Source organism: Seriola aureovittata, chromosome 3, assembly GCF_021018895.1.
Source record: "Seriola aureovittata isolate HTS-2021-v1 ecotype China chromosome 3, ASM2101889v1, whole genome shotgun sequence".
Classification (NCBI taxonomy): Eukaryota; Metazoa; Chordata; class Actinopteri; order Carangiformes; family Carangidae; genus Seriola; species Seriola aureovittata.
The window spans coordinates 15,414,810-15,436,477 of record NC_079366.1 but is presented as its reverse complement, the minus strand read 5'-3'; the positions used below and the strand labels follow the sequence as shown (position 1 = coordinate 15,436,477).

The 21,668-nt window shown below is 41.2% G+C and overlaps 2 protein-coding genes across 5 annotated transcripts in view; both read left to right on the top strand.

Annotated features, from left to right (window-relative positions):
- The window catches only part of mast1a (microtubule associated serine/threonine kinase 1a), a 68,814-nt gene extending 57,706 nt beyond the window's left edge, over positions 1-11,108 (top strand). For 3 of the 4 annotated variants that reach the window (XM_056371547.1, XM_056371545.1, XM_056371548.1), the window contains 8 exons: positions 1,481-1,644; positions 3,249-3,493; positions 3,714-3,971; positions 4,085-4,317; positions 4,688-4,810; positions 5,092-5,228; positions 5,795-5,982; positions 6,255-11,108. In XM_056371547.1, coding sequence (XP_056227522.1) covers positions 1,481-1,644; positions 3,249-3,493; positions 3,714-3,971; positions 4,085-4,317; positions 4,688-4,810; positions 5,092-5,228; positions 5,795-5,982; positions 6,255-7,969 — 3,063 coding nt within the window. In that variant the 3' untranslated portion in view covers positions 7,970-11,108. The remainder of the gene's footprint in view (positions 1-1,480; positions 1,645-3,248; positions 3,494-3,713; positions 3,972-4,084; positions 4,318-4,687; positions 4,811-5,091; positions 5,229-5,794; positions 5,983-6,254) is intronic. The other variant, XM_056371549.1, reaches the window with a different exon arrangement.
- Positions 11,109-12,123: 1,015 nt separating this feature from the next.
- atg4da (autophagy related 4D, cysteine peptidase a) lies at positions 12,124-21,199 on the top strand. Its single transcript, XM_056372585.1, has 11 exons — positions 12,124-12,495; positions 14,286-14,553; positions 14,701-14,784; positions 15,198-15,371; positions 15,899-16,250; positions 16,377-16,441; positions 16,601-16,752; positions 16,872-16,950; positions 18,215-18,291; positions 18,442-18,561; positions 19,440-21,199. Exons 2-11 carry the CDS (start codon positions 14,337-14,339, stop codon positions 19,617-19,619), a joined length of 1,500 nt encoding a protein of 499 aa, XP_056228560.1. The 5' UTR covers positions 12,124-12,495; positions 14,286-14,336; the 3' UTR covers positions 19,620-21,199.
- The last annotated feature ends 469 nt before the right edge of the window (positions 21,200-21,668 follow it).

Genomic DNA, 21,668 nt, shown 5'->3' with positions numbered 1-21,668 from the left:
ACTCGTCTTTGTCTTCTTTTTTTATATTCAAACAAGCACAACACTTTGGGTTGAAATTGTCTCTTTGTCAGTCACATAGGAATCAAATAGGTGACACTGTCATTCAAGAAGTAGTCCCACACATAGGTGTAGTTACATCCATCCTGCAAGTATGACTCAAGATAATACCAATAATGCATTGTGAATGTAAAGATAGGAATTATATAATGTGACAAGAATTCAACCCCACTGCAAACAGTACTGAGTGTATTAAATGTCTCCCAAGATTACATCAAGTACACAGTTTTCACAAGCTGGCATCCTAAGAAATGTATTTACATCCGTTTCTTGATGAATTCCAAATATTAGACACTGCCGCCAATCAGTATTATGTACTCTTGTGACCAGGGATAATAGATGATGTGGGCTGTGGAAATTAGAATTTTTAGATGGAAACTGCAAATAGCCAATATGTTGTGCCAGTATTAAGATTTTGACAATTTTCATGCCGAAATGTTTAAAAATAGAAGGATTCAGAATGTTCTACTTGTCCGACTTGTCATACTCTCTGAAAATACTGAAAACCAGAACAGTTAGGAGCTCCTGTAGGAAGAGGGACATTTTGTTGCATGTCTCAAAGGATGAAGCACATGAGCAAAGCTGAATGTGAAACAGGAATTAAGGAGTCAACACTGTCAAAGTGGAGAGTAAGATCACTGGTTAGTAGCATCCTTCTGGCAAACATTTTTAGCCAGCAAATCACAGGGAAAGTTAAACCCATTATAGCAAATCTGGACCGTTTATTTAGCAAGACCGAGCTACAGAGGTCTAGTAATGTCACTCCTTCTGACTCCACGCTTCCAGAGTTTTTTTCGTTCTTAAACTTGACATCACGTCATGCAGTTCATCAGCCAAAAAGCCTTTGTACAACTTTTGCTCCCCAACACGTGTAAACAGACTGACATGTAAAACCAGTGGAGTTCCCCTTTCAGAAATATGACAATCCTCCCCACTGTTCCGAGATACAGGTTTTCAGAAATTTGGTTTAATGAGTTAAAGTTTAAATTTATCCCATAAATGCTCTTGAATCTAAAACACTCGAAACTGCATATTTGTTCCCTGCATAGCTTATCAGTTTATTCTTATTCTCATTGTTTTCATTGTTCCCATGGGCATTTATTGACTCTGCATTGTGTGAAAAACATCAATACTTTTAATGTCCTCTATTATCTTATTGTGTTTTGGGTGTGTTTGTTTTCTGCTTTTTTTCTTCACTGCAAAAACAATTACACTAAATATGTGAACTGGACTGAGTAAAATCATCATATCAGTCGTTTAGATTATAAACGACTATGCTGGATATCTGAAACAAGTACAGTAATTATAAATACTGACACCAAACATATAACTGTAACACACATTCACCAGCAACATATTTCCTAAGCTATTAATAACTGCTAACAGACCAAATGATTATTGATCTGACTGTGCGCCCCTGCAGGTGTACAGCAGCATGGAGCATCTCTCTCAGCTGGAGCAAAAAGCTACGACCTCTGTGTCCCGTCGGGAGCACAAGGGCCCGCGGGACGACAAGGTGACCAAGAGAGAGAGCCTGGGCAGCTTCAGCATGAGGGATAAGAGCTGGAGGACTGGATCGCCTGAGATGTGAGTGACGCAGACTTATAAATGAGGCGTTTTAGAGGCACAGTCATGATTTTTTTTATATGCGCATGGCAGAGTGAGGTGAGGTGTTCTGTGTATTTGCGTAATTCGGGGCTGAGGGTGTTCAGAAGGTGGTTTCCTGATGGTTTTTCCTCTTTGCTGTCACATATCCCTGAGTGTCTGAGTAACTGGTTTCTATCTCACTGACACCAATTCTGACACTTCTTATATAAAAAGATCTTTGTGCAAGAGTTCGCACTCACTTTGAGTCAACAACAGGAAACAGATCTCACCTCTCCAAAGTTTGAAAACTAGGAGTGAAGTGGAAATGGAACGCTGGTTCATACGTCTCAAAGAAACCCAAATATGTGACATGATTTGTTGTGAATGACACAGATGTAGCAGTTGGCTTGTTTTTTACTCAAATCAAGTGCAATATTTTCTTACAATTATATTACAAGAAAAGGATAAATACTAGTAATTTTAGGACTATTGAAAAATGTTTTGCTCTTCATCTGGTATACCTGTCAACACCTGCCTGACTCTGACAGTGTTTATTCATATTGGATTGAATATAAAAAAACCCCTCTCAAGGGTTCTGGTTTTTGGCAGACCAAATGAAAAAAATAATTTTATTCCTGGATCTAGATTCATTAAACATCATCTGCATCTGCTCTCTTGTGACTTGTGTCATGCAGCAGCTCACGCAGCACTGCAACCTGCTGAGTTCAAAGCACATATTATTAAAGATGCAGTTTGTAGGATTTAGTGGCATCTAGCGGTGAGGTCGCAGATTGCAACCAACTGAATACCTCATTTCCGCCTTTCCGAGCGTGTAGAGGAATCTATGGTGGCCCTCAGGTAATGTAAAAACACAAAAGGCTCTCTCAAGAGCCAGTGTTTTGTTTGTCCATTCATGGCTTCTGTGGAAACATGGCAGGCTTCATGGAAGACAACCCACTCCCTATGTAGATATGAAGGGCTCGTTCTAAGCTAACACAACAATTCATACTTATAAGTGATTATACACTAATGAAAACATAATTATGGATTTTATATTCTATTCCTGTGAATAGAGCCCCCTAAATCCTGCACACCGCTCCTTTAACTGATACAGCTCTAACCGAGACCATTACTTCTCATGACTCAATTTCAACTCAGTTTTTAGGAAGCATATGTCAGGGTTTCAATCTCTCTATTTTCATACATGCAATAAAACAATTCATTCATATATTCTGCCATAATAATGGACTGGAAGACGTGAAAGGTGAAGGTGACTCATCATTCGTCAACCTTACATACTGGATTTTCCCTTCTTCCTTATCAGGTAGAAATTATATGTATCATCTCTCCAGCTGTGATTCATTATCAGCTCCTGTTCATTACATTTTTAACCAAAGAGATCACTTCTGTCACTTGGCCTAACTGTATTTCAATGTCATTTATTTCTCATCTTGGCTCTAGAGAAACTATGGGATGGATTGCCATGAAATCTGGACCACACATTCATGGCTGTAGACTTCAAGTCTTGTTGGAGAAAGGACTCTTACAGAGAGGACACAGTTTGTATTACATTGTGTGACTGCTTCCGTGTCCCTCTCCTTCAGGAAGCGCCTGTCTTGTTCAGAGTCCCTCTACATGGAAGGAGACGCGAGCCCTCCCCTTGGTGCTCGGCGACGCTTCTCAGCACTGATGGATACACATCGTTTTGCTTCACCCCTAGAGGGTGAGCCAGACTTCCTGTCCCGCCAGGCTCCCATCAAGGTCCGTGGAACCTCACTGGATGGGACCAGTGTCCCCTCACCAAGCCTCCTGGAGCAGAGGACCAGTCTGAAAGAGATCAACGGGGCAGGTAGGTTGTAGCCTGAGGTCTCTCAGGAAGTGAGGGTGGAGAAGTGGAAATAAATAAGAGTGGGCAATGGAGAAAGTGATAAAGAATAAAGGGTAATTATTAGATGGCTCATGCTGTGTCAGTGGACAGATGGGCAATCCCTAACATTGCTATTCTCACCTGTAAGTGTTGTTTTCAACTTAAATAAGTATAATTCCCACATTACTCTACTTCCTCACAGACAAGCCCCCTAGACCTGGAGAGACACCAGGCATTACTGCAACCATCACCACATTGTCTCCAGGTCCTGCAGCTGCCGGTCGTGATGTGATGACCCCTCTGTATGACCCTCTGGGGCCCCGGGCCACCAATGACCTGGTCCTCCGCAGGGCGCGCCACCAACATTTGTCTGGTGATGGAGAGAAGCGCAACTCCAGACCTGGCAACAAGGTCATCAAGTCAGCCTCCGCCACAGCCCTGTCTGTCATTATACCATCAGGTGAGAGGCAAAAAGTAAAGATTATCATGAAATCCTTTAGGAAATAATCAATTGTGACACCCTAATACAAATACAGTATCAAATTTCTCTGCTTACCCTCTCTCTGCCACCAGTGGAGCCGCATGGTGGCTTCTCCCCACTGGCCAGCCCCATGTCTCCCCACTCTTTCTCTTCCAATCCCTCGTCTCGAGACTCTTCACCCAGCAGAGACTTCTGCCCAGCAGTCAGTGTGCTGCGCTCCCCCATTACCATCCATCGATCTGGAAAGAAGTACGGTTTCACCCTCAGGGCCATCAGGGTCTACATTGGAGACAGTGACATCTACAGCGTGCATCATATAGTTTGGGTAAGAAACTTGTAGTAGTATGTACTCTTTGGAGATTTAGAGTTAAAGTCAGTGACCTACATAAAGAGGGATGGCTTGTGCTATGACTTTTGTGGGTGCATTTTAAAGTCTGGGTGGCATTAACCATGGATAAGTGAAATGAAAAAACAGAGTGTAAAAGAGGACAGGATGAAGCTCATCTTTGGAATCTCATATTTCTCTTCCTGTATTATTTATAGCATAACAAAAGGGAAAATAATTCATGCTTTCCTCTAATCTGGCAACTCATAGTCTTTCAAAATATTGTCTAAGACTTAAATACTGTACCCTGAGTGTTTATATATGAGTGACTTTCCCTTGTCATGAATTTGGATGCTTTGTGTATTGGCAGCATGTGGAGGACGGCGGCCCTGCCCAGGAGGCCGGTCTGTGTGCTGGTGACCTCATCACTCATGTCAACGGGGAACCTGTCCACGGTCTGGTTCACACTGAAGTGGTAGAGCTTATCCTCAAGGTAGGAATCTCTTGGTCTATTCATTCACACCTGTAGTGTACATCAGTAAAATCAATATTTCTCTCTGTTTTCTATTTCTGTATCAGTTAATAGTTGTTTAAAAGGAAAGACAGCTCATGTAACTTTTAGCAAAATGACGCTTTAGCTATTCCAACAACACACCAAGCCTCTGCTAATTAATTCTGTAAATGAAGGCAATGTGTTAGCTAGCCAGTTTTTGGTAACCTTGACAACAAATACGTATGAGTGTAGACTTCATTTAATGTCACTGATCTGTGTAGAGTGGTAACAAGGTGACAGTGACCACCACACCTTTTGAGAACACCTCCATTAAAGTGGGTCCTGCCCGGAAGGCCAGCTACAAGTGTAAGATGGCCCGACGAAACAAGAGGACCATGGGCAAGGAAGGCCAGGACAGGTACGACCTTAGAGACCTGCAGCACTGCACTGACGTGTTACTGATGTCTCAGATGATCTCTTTCATGAACAGACTGTATACTGTGATGTTATTGGATAGTAGAAGAGTTTGTCTTACACAAGGTACAATATGCACAGTAATTCTGTCACTTTTTACAATACGGTGAGAATCCCATTCAAGGGCCGGTGGTCTTGCATGGTTTAGCCCATTTATTTACAAATGCATTCATAGTAAACATTGGTTTCTGTTCATTTTGGTGTATACTGCAAAAATCAATTAGCAGAGGGGAGTGTTCAAAACTTTGACAACAAAATAAAGAAACTGGTTTGCAGTTATTGATCATCTTGTCTCATGATGGTTGTCATAACTGGAGATTATTGATCCCTATAAGCTAGAGAATCAATACAAAAACTATGGTATTGCTTTGGAAAACAGTCAACAGCAATGTAGCTAGTGTGCTTAAACATGGAAAACCACTGGTATGAATGTATATTATTTTTGTATTGGTCAATCCTTTTTCAAACCTTGCTTTCTCACTCTCTTTTCATTCTCTCTCTATCCTGTAGTAAGAAGCGTAGCTCCTTGTTTCGTAAAATCACAAAACAGTCCAATCTTCTGCACACCAGCCGCAGCCTGTCCTCTTTGAATCGCTCTCTGTCCTCCAGCGAGAGTCTTCCTGGCTCCCCAACACACAGTCTGTCTGCGCGGTCCCCGACTCAGGGCTACCGCTCCACCCCTGAGCCCTCATACCTGGGTAGGGCACTGGAACATAACTTTCACATACTGTACATAAATGGTCAAATGGAAATTCTGTAAGATCAGTTCACATTAGAGATATTTTCCTTCAAAGTTATTCAAATTTGCTTCCAAAACAGAGCATATGCCCTGGAAAGCGATCTTTTAATGCCTGAAATTACGCTAGACCTGATATTCAAAATTCACTTTACTTTTAAATCAAACATTTGCATCTTCGTCATGGATTCTATGTATCTTCATTGATCTTTTCTGTACTCTGTGGTCCTTCAGGTGCCTCCTCCCAGAGCAGCTCTCCAGCCTCCAGCACTCCAAACTCCCCTGCTCCCTCACAACACATGAGGCCCAGCTCCCTGCATGGCCTCTCACCTAAACTCCACCGTCAGTATCGCTCTGCCCGTTGTAAATCTGCTGGTAACATCCCCCTGTCTCCGCTGGCCCATACACCCTCCCCTACCCAGTCTTCTCCTCCACCCTTGCCAGGCCACACTGTGGGGAGTTCCAACACCACTCAGTCCTTCCCTGCCAAGCTCCACTCGTCGCCGCCTGTGGTCCGTCCCAGGCCCAAAAGTGCCGAGCCCCCTCGATCCCCTCTTCTCAAAAGAGTTCAGTCAGCAGAGAAGCTGGGCTCACCTCTGACCCAGTCCAGTTCTACAGGAGGGCTGGGGGGTCCGCTGAGGAAGCACAGCCTGGAGGTGCAGCACTCTGAGTATCGCAAGGATGCCTTCCTCTGTGAGCTTGGGCTCCAGAGCCTGTTGGAGACAGAAGGGGAAAATTTGCCTCCTAATCCTCCGCCCCTGCCCTCATCCTCCTCTACACCAGAGACCGGTGTACTCAAGCCAGTGAGGAGACTAGGGAGGCAGGAGTCACCGCTTAGCAGGGAAACACTGCTGGCTGGGAGGGAGAGAGAAGAGAGGGAGAGAGGAAGGGAGAGGGAGAAAGAGAGGGAGAGAGACGCCGGGACAAGTCGAGTTGGAGCAACAGCATCCCCGACATCCTTAACAAGAAAACCTCATACAAGTGAGCTGCCCTTGAACTCACAAAGCTCCAGACTAAATGCAGAAACTACTAAAATTACAACTCCTAGCACCCCTACCAAAACAACAGGAAGTCTATGTGGTCAGAAGGCACCTGAAAAGATTCACCAGGGTCAGGCAGTCTTAAGTCCAAAACAATTAGATCCCAAGGCAGCCAAAAGTGTGTTATCTAATAGTAAAGATCCCCAGGAGCAGCAGCAGGGTGGTAGAACTGATCCAAAGCAGGAAGGAAACAGTAGGAGTGGTCCCAGTAGGCCTGGTTTACCCGGTGCTGCCTTCACTAAGAGCTCTGCTTCTACTCCAGATAAATCCATTGGCATCAACGCGACAGTGACGGCAGGTCCTCTGAGCATGAACAAAACCTTTAAACCATCAGGTATGGGGGACAACCTGAGAAAGGCTGGAGCTGAGAGCAGTGACTCGAGGACTGCAGACCTCAGCTCTAAAAGCCCCAAACTTCCAGCTCGGGTCCTGGCTCCCGTCGTTCCCCCACACGGGCAGCCACTTTCTCTAGGCAAGGTGAGGCAGGGACTCGGGGCCGTCAACTGCTACAGGGGAACTCTTGATTGGGAGGACAAATGTCGCCTGGAGGTAGTGGAGGAGCATTCACCTTCCCCTTCTCCCTCCCCTACCGCTGTCACCCCCTCACTCTGCGGGCCTTCCCTTTGCAAGTCGCGGCCTGTCTCCCCTGGCGACAAGACGAGTTTCGTCAGCCAGCTGACCACTGTGGCCAAAAACGTCCTCGGGCCAATCAAGCTGGGTTCCCAGGATGGGGCCAAGAGCAAAGACCAGCAGACTAAGGCAGCGGAGGAGAAGCAGGGAGGCACAGCGGGAAGGTCTGACACTCCTGCTGGAGGTCGAGTGCTTGTTGGGGCTGCAGTGGTGACCCAAAGTCCTGCTGGTTCACCACTAGAGAAATCTGCAACAGGTAGCAGCCCGCCAAAAATGTGACCCCATGGGGTCCCTAAGTGGGACTTTAGGAAAAAAAAAAGAGAAAAAATATGCCTTTTTTTTTTTTTTGGAGGAGGAACAATGCAACAGAAGTGAAGCACTTAAAAACAATGTACATTCCAGTTTCAGAGTATATAAAATATTATTTATTGATTCCAATCATTGACTGATTCTAACTTAAAACCAGGAGTAAAAAATCTACTGTAAAGGTGCATTAATTATTGATTTTCTATTATAAATTATTTAATAATGAGACTTCTTAATGTAATGTGGAACACTTTATCAGATGTATATGTGTGTGGGTCTATGTGAACGCATGTCATAAGATATGTACTGTACAAGTATAGTAGGTACAAGGGGTCATAAAGTGCTTTACCGATCAAAACATGCTGAATACTGTGAATACCAAATCCAGTCACTCTATTTTGTCTTTCAACCAGCCCTGTCTTATTTTACTGCTTATCAAATCAAACAAGGCAATGAAGGCACAGTCGACCTGTTATACTTTCATCCAACAACACACATGACCCACAGCATCAGTTTGGCTACAATGTGCAAGCAACGCGATGATTAAGCTCATTTCTTCTTCATTCGGGAGTTTGCTTTCTCTCAGTTGCACAGTCAGACAATGCCAAAGCAGGCACCCTGTCAGTGGATGTCACATCAAGCACTGTCCAGCTCTGCCTGTCGCAGAGGATTGTGTGCGTGTGTGTGTGTGTGTGTGTGTGTGTGTGTGTGTGTGTGTGTGTGTGCGTGTGCGTGTGCGTGTGCGTGCGCGCGCCACCTTGGGTCTATTTCTGGTGGTTCTTGAAGGCTGTGTCCTGCTGCAGAGGAAAGCTGGGGTGACAGAGCTCAGGCTCAGCGCTTATCTCCCCTTCGCAGGAGGGCTACCGCAGCCCTTTTCTCCCTCAGCTTCTGACTGTCAGATGACAGCCTACACACAAGCACATGCACAAATTCACAAACACATACACACATTGCCATAGGAGGCAGCAGTGTCAGCAGCTGATTTTCATGCATTTAAATCCATCCCCCTGTGGTCCGTGAATTGGGACGAGAGTGTGGTTGCGAGTGAGTGAGTTAAGAAGTGTTTTAACATGTATTTGTCTTTTCTAGGGGTAATTAACACTCAGCACAGTTGACCCAGCAAGGGTCATTACCGAAAGCAACCTGGACATAAACAGTGAGCAGGGAGGATCCAGTAAGAGTAACAGGTTTTTACTGACGGGAACAAAAAATCACCTACTATTTGATTAACAAACCACACCGGCACAGCGAAGATTTATTCTTTGAATATAGTACATAAAGGTATAAGAAAATATCATAAGCACATACACAGTGAACCCATTTGAAAGAACAGGAAAAGCAGGCAGTCATGGATGTAGCATACCATCATTTATTTGTTAAAGGGCTCAATAGCTAATGTAGGGTTTGTGGATATGGGCATGGTATATCACACTGAACCTGTTAATGTAAAAAACAAGGTTATCTACAGTATAATGTGTTGTTAGGTACTACAAGCTAGGTAGTAAAGATTGATTAATGTATGTAACATACTGATAATGGTGTTTGAATCGATCTCAGCCAGAGTGCAGAGAAGAGTAAAATGTTCACAGGACAAAAACAACTTGTGTTCCTCTCCCACTGGTCTTATTCATCTCCTTATTGTTCATATCTCAGTAACTATCCAGTGTACATAATCTTAAGCAACTCATTTACAGCCATGTGGGAGGACCGCTGTCGCTACACAGCTTTGATGCATTTTTAAATTTCACTTTCTGCCAGTGATTTGATTGACTTTAGTTTGATTCTTCCAAGCTCTACAAATGTAAACTGATTCAGCCAGCAACAGCACATGTAAACTTCACAACAAGACAGTTCAGAGGCTGAAATGTATTTTCTGGTCCAAACTTTAGTTTCTAAGAATTAGTTCAGTGTGAAAAACAGTTTCAACTTGCTAAATATTAACATTTATTCTCCAGCTTTGGCTCTCAGCTGTTTTGGACGGGGTAGTTGGTGTACAGTTGTGCTGGAAGCGGTTGCTTGTTTAACATGAGCTGGCAGCAACATTTTGGTTTTAACTGGGATAAAACCAAAACAGTGAGCTGAAAGTGGCTAAAAGTTTTTATATATATATATATATATATATATATATATATATATATGATTGGGCAGGATTTGACCTTTCACATAACCGGTCATTAATATAAACAATATTGGTCAATGTATTTTTGATGCAATATAAACCTTACATTGTTTCATGTTGTACCAATGATTTTACAATACCCCAGTTAAAAGTCCCATGCAGTACATGCATTAGCTAGTCAGTTTTGTTCAGTGTGGCACTCTACTGCCCTTCAGTGGTTCACAATGGCCACTGTTGAACATGTCTCCATAAAACGTTTATTAATAATTCGCTGGGAGTGAGAGTTTCTATAATGAAGCCAGGACCACTGATTTTACTGCAGAATGGATGTTATTAGCCATAGGGTTACTGAATATGCATTTATGTTTCTAATGACAGAATATTTGCAGTAATTATCAGATGAACACTTGAAACATGAATTTATTCATTTTCCGTTGTCGTGTTCTTCACGTGACTGTTAATTATATCTTCTGGAATATAAGGATTAACATTTTTAAATATACTGTCTTATATATTCTACTGATAGGAAGGATTTCTTTTATATCTTGATGTAACAAAGGAGTCATCAGGTCAGCTCTGTTCACCTGATTAAGAAAACTAACTGTAATGTAATCTTATACAGCTATTATGCCCACTTTCAGGCCTTTTCCCAATCAATGGTGTCTATACTAGTGTTACATGTTTGAGAATTTCTTTTTTCTTTTTGTGATTGACAGAGAGAGTAGTATAAATGCACTTTATTTGAAAAAGAAAAATCTTCATTTGCTGGTATTGTTTGTAAGTTACATTGAGGAAAAGTAAATATATTGTATACAAATATGGATTCTACAAATGAACACAAAAGTCCAAGTATAAAAACATTCCACATTTCTCTGTTCACTGAAAATGTATTTATTTGTACCATTGGGGCATTTTTGTTTGTGATAGATGTGATTCAAATGCAGACACCTGAAGTGCAGTATGTGGAATAAAATTCTGAGATTTGTTCCAAAATTTGCATCTTTCTGACTTTTTTAATTTAGTTGACTATAATCAGAGATCACAACACCCTAACACAATCTCAGTACACTGTAACTGTAGACAATTTTCACAGCAAACATTTTGACATGTAAAAGCAGGTGTAATGAGCTACTGGACACCGGAATTTCCCTTGAGGAAAAAAAAAAAAAAATTAAATATCTATCTATCTAACTACTAATATTGATTATGGCTTCATTTAGGTTTTCCAGTTCCAGGACCACTGGCATGGCTCTACAGTGTTACCCAAAATGGCGGACAGGAGAAAATTTTGGAGTGAAAAACTGTAACAGCAGACATTTTGACTTGTCAACACACATGGAACTAATAGTATTATTCATTTCTGCAGTGCAATATTTGCTGGAATGAATCCATCATCAATGCTATGAGTCAAAAAGTGTGGTGTGAAAAATGGTGTGGGAACGCCTATTTATTTATTTGACTCTATTTGACTGTGCATGACAAAAAATAGCAATATATGAATTAGGAATTATTTTTCATTTCAAAAGTTTAACTACTGGAAACCCCTGGATGACTTTAAAAACAGTCCCCTAATGTCAAACTCTGAACATGCATCATTCTGCACAGTGAAGGTCAACCTTCCAGTTCAAGTAACACAGGGGGACTTTCATGTTATATTTTAAACCAGTGATTTTCCTGCTATAAAAACTAATCAAAACGTGTAGAGCAAGTACTATTGGGGAATTGAATTTGCAGTTTAGGTTATTTTAAACCTCAATAAATAAAATTGAGATAAAAGTACCACCTGTGACTCATATTACAAATTATAAATGTATCTATACAAATGCATAAGATTAATGTATTTACTATGATATGATTTGTTGCCTAGGTTACAGGTTACATAACCGTGAGAGTTAATATTAGCCAGTAGCACGCGTCTTATGGCCATTATTCGAATATTACCCAATCAGCTTTCTGACAGCGACTACTCCAACCAATGACGTTGTGTCAGGAAAGGACAACAGGAAGTCAGTGTCCTCTGTTGTTGAAGGGAGACGCCAAAGCGGCGGCTGCTAGACAGGGGGAACAAACCCGCAGTGTGCTGGATGAATTTCACAGCCGTGCGGAAAAATTGGCTTGTCTGGCAACTGGAGGGACGCTTACTACACTAACATAAGCTGCATTTGGATGAAAAGTCGTGAAGATATTCGGTCGGGGCGTCTTGAATGCTAGCAAGCTGGCGCCGGGGCTAGCGCTTACAAAACGCTAAAGTTAAGCTAAGCTAATAGTGGACTAAATTTACCTGAGAAGACTGCGATCCTGGGCGAGGAAAGAAGAGAAAACGCCGAAATGAGTCAAACTTCTACAAGGTTCCGAGCAGCTTAACCGGATTTTACAGCAGGTACCTAGCTGTCAACTAGCGAACTTTTAATTTTAAACGAATTAGCTATGTTTTAAAGAGGTCTACGGGTACCTGTGCGGTCACTTGATTGTTGGGCTTGGATGGTGTGTTAGAGGAAAAACATAGTATTTATTAAAAAAAAAGAGAGAGAAACAGAGAAGTTATTGCTTCTAGGTCGTGGGACCGGACAGTACATAGAAATTACAGTAAGGTTATTGGTCAGAAAGGCAGTCAATGTCGTGACAGACACAGTAGCAATGTGATTGCATTAGACGTTTAACAGCTTAATCTACGCTGATGAATGATGACAGCCACCATAATCAGGTGACTTTCAAATACGCAGAGAAAGCCTGGCATGCCGGTTGTCAAATGCTAATCACATGATGGCTTTCTTTCACAGAAATATTCCCATCAGTGTAATCAGTGGCCACACATCTACTATTGTTCCCTGGTAAAGCTGCTACTCATCAGTTTCAGGGTAGAAAAGTCACTGGTACTTTCCTTACGTGTCTGGTGCGTTGTGAAATCAGTAGTTGAAGACTGATGACTTGAGTTTACACTGACAAAGCAGCATTTATTTATACCTTTTCAGGAAGTGAAGATTTGGTTTTGTCATATAGAATCATATCTGTAGTGTTTTCCTGTACAGTGGGGGAAAAAACGTGATTAGAAGATCATGGAAGTTCATTCTTAACCCCTGAAATTTGTTTGACAAAAAAAATCTTGACTTGACTAACCAGTAACACATTTTTATTATCAATGAATTTGTTGAATATTGTCTCAATATAGTGACTGATCTTTAAAGTATCAGAAATTAATGAAAATTGCTAATCTCAATTTCCCAGAGTGCAAGTTGTCATATTCCAATTGCCTTGTTTTTGTTCAACAGTCCTAAACCCAAAGATAATTTTAGATAATGTGACAAACTACTTTTGTCAAACTGCTGTCAAGAATGAACCTTGCTCAACATAAACAGGCATTATTAAAATTGTTTGTTGTGATAAATTTACTGTCAGTTGACTAATTGACAGTTATTCAAGTAAATGTTTTAGCTCAACTTTCAACCATTCTCACGGTCTTCATCAGTGGATGGAGTGTGTTCAGTTTTCATGTGATTTGATGGTTTTGTGTAGTTTGTAAAATTTCTAAAATTATACAGCCAAGTAACACCAGTTTTTAACTTGTTCAGTCACTTTCTGAGTAAGAACTTGCTAAAGAAAAGTGCAAACAAGAATCTAGTAGATCAGTGAATCTTAAGTGAATCAACCTTTCCACTACCACAGTTGTTGTTTCGTTTTTGGAGCGCATGAGATTGCACAGCACGTGCAAAGTTACTCCAAATAAACACTGACCAATGAAGAGCTAGCAGGAGGAATCATCAGACAATGACCAGTCAAGTCAAATAATTTTTATCTATATAACTAAATGTCACAAATGACAAATTTACCTCAGAGTGCATCACAATCTACACCCTCTGTCCTTACACCCTTGATACAGAAAAGATAAGACCCGTATTCAAGGACAAACTTGGTATGTGACATGCATTAGATGTAATATGTACAGAGTAGACAGAAGAAGCAATGGTAAAATGACAGTGGTGAAAAACAGAATTTTAGCCAATTAGTTAAGAACAAAGAAGTAGAAATACAAAGATATAATATTACATATTAATTGTAATAAGTTTAACGCAGTGTTTAATAAGTGTTTTGAGCAACAAATGTGAACATATGTAAGCTGTCAATAATTCACCTAATGTTGTACTCCCTTCCTCCTTTTGTTCCTTCCAACAGTTCTGTGTTGCAATGAGGAGCCCCAGAGTCCAGCTCTGAGTGCTCAGAGGCATGAACTCAGTTTCCCCCAGCGCAGCACAGTACATAGGGGGAGTGATGCAGGATGAGCTGATGGAGAATAGGAGGCAGCAGCCCATGGAGCGGCAGGGCAGTTTTGGTCTCAGGCTGCCTCAGACTCCAGATCCCAGCAGAGAGGCAGCTGGAGAGCCTGATGAGATGGACAAACTGAAAGCCAAACTGATGTCAGCATGGAACAACGTCAAATATGGTTTGTGTTTAGCCCAGGAACAGTGTGTGGGTGCCTCTGTTCTAGATTTACAGCATGTAGTTTTATTTATTTCTTTCTTTTGGTCAGCATGTTTGCTTTGGGATTGCCCCTTACCAACCTCCACTTTCCTTGCTCTCCTGTCTGTAGGTTGGACTGTTAAATCCAAAACTTCCTTCAACAAGATTTCACCAGTCACTGTCCTGGGACACTCTTATCTGCTCAACAGTGAGGGTAAGTTCTAAACACAAGCATATCTCAAATAACTATAGGTCAGTAAAGGCCATTATATGTTAACACCTTTAATGCAGAGTAGGTAGCTGTATTTCTTCTCTTTAAAGAGAAACTTCAGGAAGAGCAGACCCCAGACGTTGTAGTGATGTGTGCTTTTGGTTAACCACAGTGGTTTGGACCTTTTTTTATTTGAAAGGCTGCAGGGTTACATCAAAGAACACAGAGCAGTAGGTGGAAAAAGAAAAGAAAGCTCCCCTCCTTGTCTTTTATTTCACAAAAAATCACGTAAATTCATCTTTGCCTTTTCAGATAATCATCACAAACAGCTTATTGCTTGAAAAAACATGATCTAAAGGTTGTCCTTTTTCATTTTCTGTGTCTCTTCCTCCATCCTTTACCTCACTACCTCTCAGATGAGGTGGAGCGGTTTCGCTTGGCTTTTGTTTCCAGGGTATGGCTCACATACAGGAGGGAGTTCCCTCAGCTGGAGGGCTCCACCTGGACCACAGACTGTGGTTGGGGCTGCATGCTGCGCAGTGGCCAGATGCTGCTGGCACAGGGACTCCTGGTTCATTTGATGCCAAGAGGTTTGTGTCACACCTGCATATAGAAGTATATTGGTATATATATATACAGTACCAATATAGTATATATACAGTATATATACAGTTTTCTCTCAATGTGGTGTCACTCACATGCATATAAAGCAAATGCTCTTCTTAATTGAAAGGATACGACGACTCAAGATCAATAAATAACACCTGACCTCTTGCATCCTTTCTGTTTCTCTGATTCCTGTGTTATTCTTCTCATTTTCATCTCTGCTGTGAATTTTTATTGACTAGTTTATTTATTTATCCTGTTTTGTTTCTGCTGTTTGTTTCTTACTGCTGACAGAGTTTATTTCCGACCTCTTGCATGCTGCTTTTCGCTTCTGCTCTGTCTATTTATAATGTTTTCATTATGTTTTCATGCTAATTAGTATGGCATTCAAAACATGCCTACACCCTCACTGTTGAAAGCTAGACTGTTGAAATTCAAGAAAAAATACCCACACATCTTCAACCTGGTTGTACGCAACTGCTAAGAAGAATCCTTTTTTTGTATTCCATAGATTGGGCTTGGCCAGATGCTCAGCAGCTAACCGATGTGGACTTTGAGGTATTCAGACCACGTTCCCCAGCTCGGGCTGGTGGCGTCCCCATACCTTCTTTTGGCTCTCCTCGAGGATCTAACACCCCTGAAAAGTCTCTGCCAAGCGACCAGGTGCCCAAATGCAGCCAGAAGAAGAGACCTGAGTGTGCTAGGGACAGACAAGCAGAGCCCGTCCACCACAAGTTGGTGACGTGGTTCGGGGATCAGCCCCCGGCACCTTTTGGAGTTCACCAGCTGGTGGAAATAGGCAAAAGTTCAGGGAAGAAGGCTGGTGACTGGTACGGCCCTTCTGTAGTGGCACACATACTACGGTAAGAGCTCCATGTTTGAAGAGGCACTGTTTCTACAAACAAAGTTTTACTATAATCTTACAACTATTTACATAGTTGACACAATTAGGCATTGATTGGATTTATGAATATGTTTGTTTTTTTTAGGAAAGCAGTAGCCAAAACCGCTGTTGTTCACAACCTGGCTGTGTATGTGGCTCAAGATTGTACAGGTGAAATTAACAGACGTTATTTAGTATTTTCAGAGAGATCAGTTCAGAGGTATCAATGTTTTTTTTTTTTTTGCTCCAACATGTACACTGGATTAAATCTTGCACATATTTTTATGCATTCATATTTGTTTTCTTCTACCTTGTGTTTGTGCTTTGTAGTATACAAAGAGGATGTGTTGCATCTATGTGATCTGTCACTAAGCCAGACTCCTCCTGATCCGTCCAGCCAAGCCTGGAAGTCTGTCATCATACTGGTGCCTGTCCGACTGGGAGGGGAGGCCCTCAACCCATCTTACATTGAATGTGTCAAGGTCTGTATATTCTGCTTCATGCCTCCCTTCCCTCGATCTCTCGGAGATGTTGCCCAATAGTAACGTTTCCTTAAGAATTGAAAAAAGAAAAGAAGAATTAAAAAATTTTTCGTTTCTAGAACATCCTAAAGCTGGAGTGTTGTATTGGAATCATCGGAGGAAAACCGAAGCATTCACTCTACTTCATTGGCTTCCAAGGTGAGAAACATGGTTTGTGAAAGAATGAAAGGAAGGAAGGGAATAAATAACAATATCCATATTCAGAGGCAAGATCTGGTTTTCTTTGAATACACAATGCAAAACTCAGGACTATAGAGTGTCAGCAGGTTTCTTAGCAATATATCCCTAAGAAAAGTAACTGTTCTTGTGGTATTATCAAGACACGGAGGTATACACTGAACATGTTGTACTCTTAATACTGTATATCTTGAATCTTGTCTTTCCTGCTTGACCCACCTGTAAAGATGTAAAACTTAAACTTGGGCTGTGTAAACGTGAGCAGAGAAATGCTGCTCTGCTTAGGGCAGTGTGATAATCATGAGGCTGTCGCTTGTGAACCGGTGGTTTAAACCTCTCACAGTCCTTAGAAACTTGTCACATAAACTGTCTTTCATATTACAGCATGCCCACGCTGTTTCTGCACATTATTCCCCACATGGGTTCAGTCAAACTGGAAGGCACCGCTCTTTTCTTCTTTTACCTTTAGGGGCTTTTCTAGTTGTGCATCTTTCCCAGGGAAATCATCTCTGAATCAGTGATGTTGGTTGTCTGATGATGATAGTGGGTCAGCTGGTTAGATTTTCTACACTGAACCTGAGAAAAATTCGAACAACAATTTTAAACAGATGTGTAAAGTGTAAGCACAATTAAAGTGTCCTGATGCTCGTTGCACTGTTGGGAGTTATGGAAGCGTTACCTTCACCCCATCCTATATTTTTGTATATCAGGAAACCTTTCTCCTAGAACGTTTCTTTTTAGTATAGTACAGAAATAACAGTGCCAAATCATAAATGCAGTTCCATCTCCATCAAAAGTTTTCTCATGGCAGAGTGTACACAGGACTGTTAAAAATGTAAATAAGACACCCTGTTTAATTATTATGAAGATTGTATGAACACTTCTGGTAACTATGTTAGGTTTGACTATATTGACTACTAGACAATGAATCTATAAATCATCAACGAGACACACAATAGAAGAAGTGAAAATAGTTTCAGAAACCAAACCTGATAGGTCAGGCCCTTTTATAACATGTTGGGTTTTTTTTTTTTTTTTTTTTCCTTTTTCTTTTTTAAATACTACATGCTACATGCATCAGTGGAAACAAAATCTGACAATAGAGAGACAGTAGATATATGACAGCCTTTCGTCTGTGTCTGGCCAAGTGCTTAGCAGGTGGTCACATCATACTTTGATGCGGTGTTTTATTTCCTCTTCACAACTTCTCCTTTCTGTCTGTCAGACGAGCAGCTGCTGTATCTGGATCCTCACTACTGCCAACCTGTGGTGGATGTAACACAAGTCAACTTCTCACTGGAGGTTGGTTGCACTGTCCATGTCTCTTTTACATTTTTGTCTCATTCCTGTCCGTCTGGACTTTTTTATTTCATGTTCCAGATCATACTGGCTCATTAACCTTAATTATTAACCTTAATTGTATGACCTCTGTCTCCTTCTACCACTCTCTAGTCCTTCCACTGTACCTCTCCCAAAAAGATGCCCTTCAACCGCATGGATCCCAGCTGTACCATCGGCTTTTATGCCAAGAACAAGAAGGACTTCGAGTCTCTGTGTTCTGCTGTTAGTGTGGTGAGTTTGTAACCCCTCCTCCTACTGTCTGACCCTACATTTGTTACCATGAAACATCAGAAGAACAGCAACATTCCTGCTCCTTGGTAGCAGTATCTGTTCATAATAGTTATAGTTTGTAGTTTAGTGCAGAAATGATTCTTGTAATCAGTTTGTTATATTCATTACAAAGCCAAAATGTCAAATATTCACTGGTTGCAACTTTTGAAATGTGAGGAGTTGCAGCTTTTTGTTATTCTATATCACTCTAAATTCAATATCTTTAGATTTTGTGCTGTTGGTCAAACATCACTTTGTGCTCTGTTGGACTGTGATGGACATTTTTCACAATTTACACGCATACATTTATAGCTGAAATGATCAGTCAATTAATTGATTAGTCAACAAACCAATAATTATTTGGCATCTATTTTGATAATTGATTTTTTGCAGACATTTTCCAAGCAAATATACCAAACATTTTCTGGTTCAAACCTCTGAAATATGGGAATTTGCTGCTTTTCTTTGTCATTTATAGTATGACACTACGTTGACTAGCTTTGGTATTTGAACTGTTCATTGGATACAAACGATTAAAAAAAAAAAAAAAAATGTTACTTTGGGATCTGGAAATTTATAAAGAGCATTCTTCACTATTTTGTGAAATCTTATAAACAACACAAAAAAAAATTATATGGGAAAATAGACAGCAGATTAATCAGTAATGAAAGTATTCATTAGTTGCAGCCCTACATACATTTTATAGACTAAACAAATAATTAATTGTGAAAATGGTCAACAAATTAATCGATACCGAAAATAACAGTGTTTTCCCCTTTAATCCCTCTACGTCTGATTATATTCTGTAGCGTTTTGACTGAGCTTTGTTGTCCTCCCAGGCCCTGTCATCATCCAAGGAGAAGTATCCTATCTTTACCTTTGTAGAGGGCCAGAGTCAGGACTATGGACTTGAGGGTCACAGCAGCAATCACAGTGGATCTGCAGCCCACATCCTGCCCCCGGGAAAACTGGGCAGGAGTAACAACAGAAGAAACAGTGATGAGTTTGTGTTCCTTTAAATCTCAGGGGGATGCTCTCCCAGCTCTCACCTGTAGAGGGCAGAAAGGGAACGGTTTGTTTCCTTTCAAATGGAAGAACTCATCTGTTGCAGCTGCAAGGTGGACATGATGCTTTTGTGCTTTATCAGCCTCACTGGTGAACAGAAATAAAAAAAAAAACTGTGTGGTTCCTGTCATCACCTCTCTGTGGATGAGTATTATAAGCTATTAGGGCATTAGGGTTGGGTCCTGACTGGAGCATAACTTTACTGGGCAAAGGCACGATTTTAAAATGGATCATGGTTAGAAATGTTTCATTTAGTATTCATGATTCACTTTATCACACACCCAAAAGGAAAAAAAACCCTTGGACATGTTGGAGCAAAATCAAGCGCTTTAAAGTCCTCAACTCAGTTACCACTCAACTACTGTGTTTTCTTTGGTCTTAACTGGACACACTGGAGGTGATGTGTGGTCGACATAATATGTAATGAGCTCACTGGTCAGGTGAGCGGCTGCCTGACATTGTTCTTGACTTGTATTATATACCAGCTGCTGTACATCTCCTTTTTTCCCCCCCTTATTTATCAGGTTTCTGAATGTGATTGTGTGTGTTTGCGTGTGAGTGAGTGTTTGGGTTAGTGTAGTTTATTCGTTTTGTCTTTAATCAGCGTCCTGATGTATTTAAGAGTCACATTGCAACTCGCAGAGGTTTCAGATTCTTCCAAGAGCATCTTCTTTCTTCACTTGTATTTTCAGTTGCAGCTCTTGATTCATGTCGCGTTACATTTCGTGCAGTCTCTCAGAGTTGTCCCCCACAGTCCTGCTCGCCATATCTGTGTTGCTTGCTTCATTGCTAGTTACTTTGTTAGCCCGAGGCAGTGTCTAAAACAGTGTGTTGATTTTCTGATCGGGGTGTTTATCATTCATGAGTTTTTTTTTTTACTCATGAGTTCTTCTCTTGGGCAATTTTGTGAATATAAAATGATAAATTTGGCGAATACTGCTTAACAAACACATTTGAGCGTCTCTGCGTCTTCAGCAAGCAACTGCTCCTCATCACATCATCACTGGACTTCCACCTTTCAAGAGCAGCTGTAAATTCATTCTACTGTTGCAGACTGGCTGAATATCACACAGATGACCCTAGGGTCTTGATCCCAAACCCTTCCAAATTTTTGGCTCCCTATTATTCATCATTAAGATTATGAAACTCTCAGAAATCTGTTTAAATGTTTCGTTTGCTTGAAGAGTTGTGTCATCTTCCAGATAGGGGGTTGAAGACAAATGGTCTCTTCAGTCGGAAATGGATGCGGATCTTTAACTGTCAAATTGTGGCTTGTCACATGAAGCCAGATTACGGAGTTATCTGGATTAATTTGCAAAGCAAAACCCCAAGCAGCTATTTTTATCTAAGCACAGGTTCTGGGTCTACCTTGGCCTGCACAAGCTGAATGGAGATTTTGCCTGGATCTTCAAGCTTCTGTTGCAATGTCACTTGTGTTTTGTTTGTCCCTTTTTTACGTGAAGGCTACTACTGCAAGTTGCACTACTGTCATTTGGTTTGTTGTCCTGAATAAACTTCAAACACTGGAATCACATTGCACTTGTATCTCATACCTCATAGATTTGCATTTTGGAAGAGCTGCATTGTGGCACTAGAAACTTGTCTTCCACAATTCACAGTTGGCATGATGAGCTTTTAAAACCAACCCTGTCCTGTGATCTGGAATCGAGTTCCCTCACTTTGAACTCATGTAAGGATGTGAAATATCTTTACTACTTAGAAACACTTATGACCATCGGACCTGTTATTCATTGCAGTGGTGACTGAATGCGATAGTGTTCCCGATAAATCCGTGGTACATTACAGCAGAGGATAGGTTTTGTGTTAACTTCTCTTCGTTCCAGTCTGTTAAGAATAGTTAAGCCTCTTCAAAATTCACTGGAAATGTTCTCGGCATAAAATAATTCTGTACACGCAACCCCCAACAAACAAAGTGGCTTCAGAACTACACCAAATGTACTAGACTTCAGAAGGACTTGAACTATGGCATGCATTCATGTTAC